The sequence below is a fragment of the Trichechus manatus genome, unplaced genomic scaffold (assembly GCF_000243295.1).
Source record: "Trichechus manatus latirostris isolate Lorelei unplaced genomic scaffold, TriManLat1.0 scaffold00111, whole genome shotgun sequence".
Lineage (NCBI taxonomy): Eukaryota > Metazoa > Chordata > Mammalia > Sirenia > Trichechidae > Trichechus > Trichechus manatus.
Window position 1 is genome coordinate 6,633,425 of NW_004444047.1, and position 5,329 is coordinate 6,638,753.

Consider the following 5,329-nt stretch of genomic DNA (forward strand, 5'->3'; position numbering starts at 1 on the left):
AAGGGGCTCAGAAGGAAAGACACACCATGAACCAGTGGTTTTGGAGAATGGAAAGCACACATAATAGGGACTGCCAGGTGGTCATAAATGTAGAAAACGATCAGTTAGCTTGGCTGTGTGCTTTTCTCCAGGAACACTCAGCTGCTTCAGCAAAGGTGAGGAACCGTGAACAGGTGGGCCTAATCAGATGTAGGGCTTTGTTGCCTAAGTGGGTAAATGTTCCATGTACAGTTGAAAAGAATGTGTATTCTGCTTTTGTTGGGTGGGATGATCTACAAATATCACGTAAAACCTGTTGGCTGATGGTGCTGTTCAGTTCTTTTGTATCTTTGCTGATCTTCTGTGTATTAATAGTAGTTCAACTATGAGGAGTCCCCAGCTATAACTGTGGGTTTACCTATTTCTCCTTTTAGTTCTGCCAGTTTTATTTCACACAGTTTTAAGCTCTGTTGTTTGGTGCATTTAGGATGGTTATGTCTTCTTGGTGACTAAGCTTTTTATCATTATGTAATGTTCTTCTCTGTAATTTTCTTTGCTCTGAAGCCTACTTTATCTGATATTCATAGAACCACTCAAGCTTTCTTCTGATTTGTGTCAGAATAAATGTCTTTTTCCATTCTTTTACTTTTAACCTACCTATAACATTATATTCAAACTGAGTTTCTGGTAGACAGCATATAGTTGGGTCATTTTAAAAAATCCATTCTGGCAATCTTTGTCTAGTCTCTGTCTAGACTACTTACGTTAATGTAATTATTAATATGTCAGGATTTAGGTCTGCCATTTTATTTGTTTTCTTTTTGTTCCCTCTGTTTTTTATTCCTGATTTTCCTTTTCCAAGGAGCCCTGGTGGCACAGTGGTTAAGCGCTTGACTGCTAACCAAAAGGTCAGCAGTTTGAACCAAACTATCAGTTGCTCTGCAGGAGAAAGATGTGGCAGTCTGTTTCTGTAAAGATTACAGCCTTGGAAACCCTACGGGGCAGTTCTACCTGTCCCACAGGGTCACTGTGAGTTGGAATCAACTCAATGGCAATGGGTTTTGTTTTCCTTCTCCTGCCTTCCTGTGGGTTACTTGAACATTTGTAGTATTCCGTTTTGCTTTATCTACAGTGTTTTTCACTATATCTCTTCATATAGTTTTTAGTAGTTGTTGCTCTAGGGGTTACAATTTATGTACTTAACAGTTTACTAGTATCCATACTATACCACTTCAAGAATGTAGAAAACTTACCACCATTTAGATCACTTTATCCCTCCCCCCTCTTTGTGATATATCAAACCAAAAACCAAACATGTCGCCATCAAGTCAATTCCAACTCTTAGCGAACTTACAGGACGGAGTAGAACTGCCCCATAGGGTTTCCAAGGAGCACCTGGTGGATTTGAACTGCTGACCTTTGGGTTAGCAGCTGTAGCTCTTAACCACTACACCACCAGGGTTTCCTCTCTGTGATATATTGTCTTAAATATTACCTCTACATACATTGAGAACCACATCAGACAATGGTATAATTTTTTTCAATCGTCAAACATAATTTAAAAAAATAAAGCAGAGAATAGTCTATGGTAGTTTACCTAGATATTTAATCTTTCCATTGTTCTTTCTTCATTCCTAATGTTCAGTTTCTTTCTATTATCATTTCTGTTTGAAGAACTTCCTTTAGCAGTTCTTTTAAAGCAGGTGCTCTGGTGACGAATTCTTAGTTTTTCTTGATCTAAGAATGACTTTATTTCACGTTCATTCCTGAAGGATATTTTTGCTAGGTAGAGAATTTTGAGTTGGTAAATGTGCCATTTCCCTCTGGCCTCCGTGTTTGTGATGAGAAATCTGCTGTGATTCAAGTTTTTGTTCCTATGTAGCATTTCTCTCTGGCAATTTTGCAGATTTTTTTTTTGTCTTTATTTTTGAAAAAATTGGTTATGATATAGCTGGGGATGGATTTCTTTGGGTTTATCCTTTTTGGGGTCACTGAGGTTCTTGAATACGTAAGTTTACGTCTTTCACCAACTTCACCAAGTTTCCAGCCATTATTTCTTCCAACCTTTTTTTCAGCCCTGTGCTTTTTCCTCTCTTCTGGGACTCCGATGACATAAATTCTTGACCTTTGCTTATTGTTCCACAGGCTGATGAGGCTCTGCTCATTTTTTTTTTTTTTCCCCCAAACTATTTTCTCTCTGTTGCTCAGACTGGATAATTTTTGTTGCTCTAGTTTCAAGTTCAGTGACTCTTTCCTCTATCATCCCCATTCTTGTATTGAGTCTATTCAGTGAATTTTTAATACAAATGTTTTATTTTTCCTGTTCTAATGTGTACATTTTGTTCTTTTTATATCTTCTACTTTTTTGATACTTTGAATTTTTCCAGTTATTTTTTTGATGATACTTTGCATTTTTCCACTTATTTCAGGGGCGTTCATAACTGCTGAAGCATTTTTACGGTGGCTGCTCTAAAATTCTTCTAAGATAATTCCAACATCTGCGTCATCTTGGTGCTGGTGTCTGTTAACTGTCTTTTCTCATTTAAGTTGAGATTTTCCTTGTACTTGGTATGGTGAGTGATTTTGGGTTACACTGTGGACATTTTGAGTATTTTGTTATAAGACTCTGCTTCCTATTTAAATATTCCATTTTAGCAGGCAGTCAAACCATTAAGTTCAGAACACACATCCTAATACTAACCTATTTAAATATTCCATTTTAGCAGGCAGTCAAACCATTAAGTTCAGGACACACATCCTAATACTAACCTATTTAAATATTCCATTTTAGCAGGCAGTCAAACCATTAAGTTCAGGACACACATCCTAATACTAATTTAGTTTTCCAAGACTTTGCACTGCTTTTCTGGCCTACTCGGTATGCCACTTAGAGGCCAGTCTGAAACCTGGGTAGTATTCCAAACCATAGTTCAGTTCTCAAAGCTTTTGCTGCACTGATTCTGATCAGTTTCATGCATGGGCTACTTAGGGGTGTGTGCAGGACTTCATACACAGATTTAAAGATGCCTTTCTTCAGCTCCCTCCTCTATGTAATCCTCTCCCAACTCTCTCCTAGGGAGGAGGGTTGCTGTCTCTTTATTTTCCTTCTCTAGCGCAAGGTGGTCATGGTCAAGGGCTTCACCCCATCGTCTCCACAGCTGCAGCAGCCAGTGGGGAGCAGGAGGAGTGCAACTTATGTCATAGTATGCACCTGGAGTAGGACCAGTAGAGCGAAAGGTGTTCCATCCGGCAGGGTCACCCTACTACATGTCCTCTGGCTGGGGAGAGCAGGTTTCTCTCCAGCTGGTTTTTTGTTTTTTTGGCCTGCAGCTGCACGTTGCAAACAGCTCTAGTGCCCAGGCCAGGCCATGTTATCAGGCGAGGAAAACAAACATGAAACTCACTGCTTAGTCATCCTTGCAGTCTCACGGTCCTTAGCCAGCTCACCTTCTTTTCTCCGCCTTTCAGTCTTCTGACAGTTGCTTTAAGCATTTTGTCCAGTTTTTAGTTGTAATTCGTGGGAGGAACAGGGTAGAATGCACTTACTCTGTCTTGTCCAGAACTGGCAATGATGCCTTTTTAAAGAGCTTCTTGAGATGGATCATTTTTTTTTTTAAATTACAGACTATACATAACATACAGTGAACCAATTTCTGAGGGGAAGAGGCCAAAACCAAAAACCAAACCAAACCCGTTGGCATCAAGTTGATTCCAATTAATAGCAACCCTATAGGACAGGGTAGAACTGCCCCATAGGGTTTCCAAGTTGCTGCTGGTGGATTCAAACTGCTGACCTTTTGGTTAGCAGCCAAGCTCTTAACCACTGGGCCACCAAGGCTCCAGGAAAAGGGTAGTACTATTCAAGTAGATGCTCAAGACTGAAGTCACTCTAAAGCACAGGCAGGGCTTTCTGGTCTTTATTCAAATGCCAGAGAAGCTGTCCCTGACTTCACCACCTAACACTACTGCAAAGTTCCCAGCACTACCTATCCCTGGTATTTACTTTTTCTTACAGCATTTTTAACACCATCCCCATTATATATTTATTTGCTTGTTGTCTATTTCTTGTCTGTATAAAAGCTCGGGGTGGGGGGGCAAAGACATTGTCTACATTGCTCACTGCTGTATCCCCAGCTCCCAGAAACTGCCGTGTGGAAGGTGCTCATTATATACTTGTTAATGATGGGGTGAATGAATGAATAAATATACTTTCCTCAGAGCATCCTTTCAAGAATTAAATGAGATAATGCATGTTAAGTGTTTAGTGCAGTACCTGGCACATAATAAGGACCCAATAAATGTTATTTTTTCATCTGCTTTGTGCCTTTCAAGCGTATAAAGGGTAAGTACAGTCATGTGAGGGATACCACATACTACTGGGAGAAAGTTGGAGAATGCCGGGCTAGAGAAGGCTCTTTCAGTGATCCAGACTTTAGCAGGAGCCTTCAGAGATAATGAATGGAAGGGTACAACATGACCACATCTATGCTTTAGGGAAGAATTCTGCCAGAAGTACACAGGATAAGTTATGGGAGGAAGAAATTGAAGCAGGAGGACTATTGGGAGAATGCTGGAAAAGGTCCAGGAGTTATTATATCTCTCAGTCCTGGGCCACATGGAGCTCATATCCTAAGGAGAAAGCTTTCCTAGGTCTATTTTCAACAATCCTCACAACTCTGAGACTTAGACAGGATACATATTATCCCCATTTTTCTGAACAGGAAACTGAGGCTTAGAGTGGTGAAGTGACTTAAGTCACCTAGTCAACAAGAACGAAAACTGGTCCAAGAACTCAATTCTTCTTCTATATTTGAGTCTTTCTACTCTGTTACATGACCTAATCGTCAAGCTATAAGCTACCCAAACTGCTAGAGTATTTTGTGATTTAGATAAATTGAAAAAGATAAATGGCGTTTAATTCAGCAGTAATCACCTACTACCGTTTCTTACATTTATTTTACAATAAATGTATTATATTTTTGAAACAGGGGCTTTCAAGATACAGCAATGGGACATAGGCAGACATGATTTCCTTGAACCGGCTCCTGGTTTGGGACTGTTTGTGACTGTTAAAACTTACGAAGATGAGGTAAAACATTCTTTTATGTTTTATTGCTAAAATTTTTCATTTCCTCAAAATTCATGTGCCTTGAGTCCCCACAAAGTTTTAAAATCTCTACATATAGGATATACACACATTAACCACCATTTATAATTTTTAATGTATACTAAAAAAAAATTCCAAACCCGTGGCTGTCAATTCCAACTCATAGTGACCCTATAGGACAGAGTAGAACTGCCCCATAGGGTTTCCAAGGAGCAGCTGGTGGATTCGAACCGCCAACCTTTC

The 5,329-nt window shown here is 39.6% G+C and overlaps 1 protein-coding gene across 1 annotated transcript in view; it reads left to right on the top strand.

The window, feature by feature from the left end:
* LOC101351789 (transmembrane emp24 domain-containing protein 11) overlaps positions 1-5,329 on the top strand; it is a 31,151-nt gene that overhangs the window by 20,040 nt on the left and 5,782 nt on the right. The window contains exon 2 of the mRNA XM_004383530.1: positions 4,968-5,068. Coding sequence (XP_004383587.1) covers positions 4,968-5,068 — 101 coding nt within the window. The remainder of the gene's footprint in view (positions 1-4,967; positions 5,069-5,329) is intronic.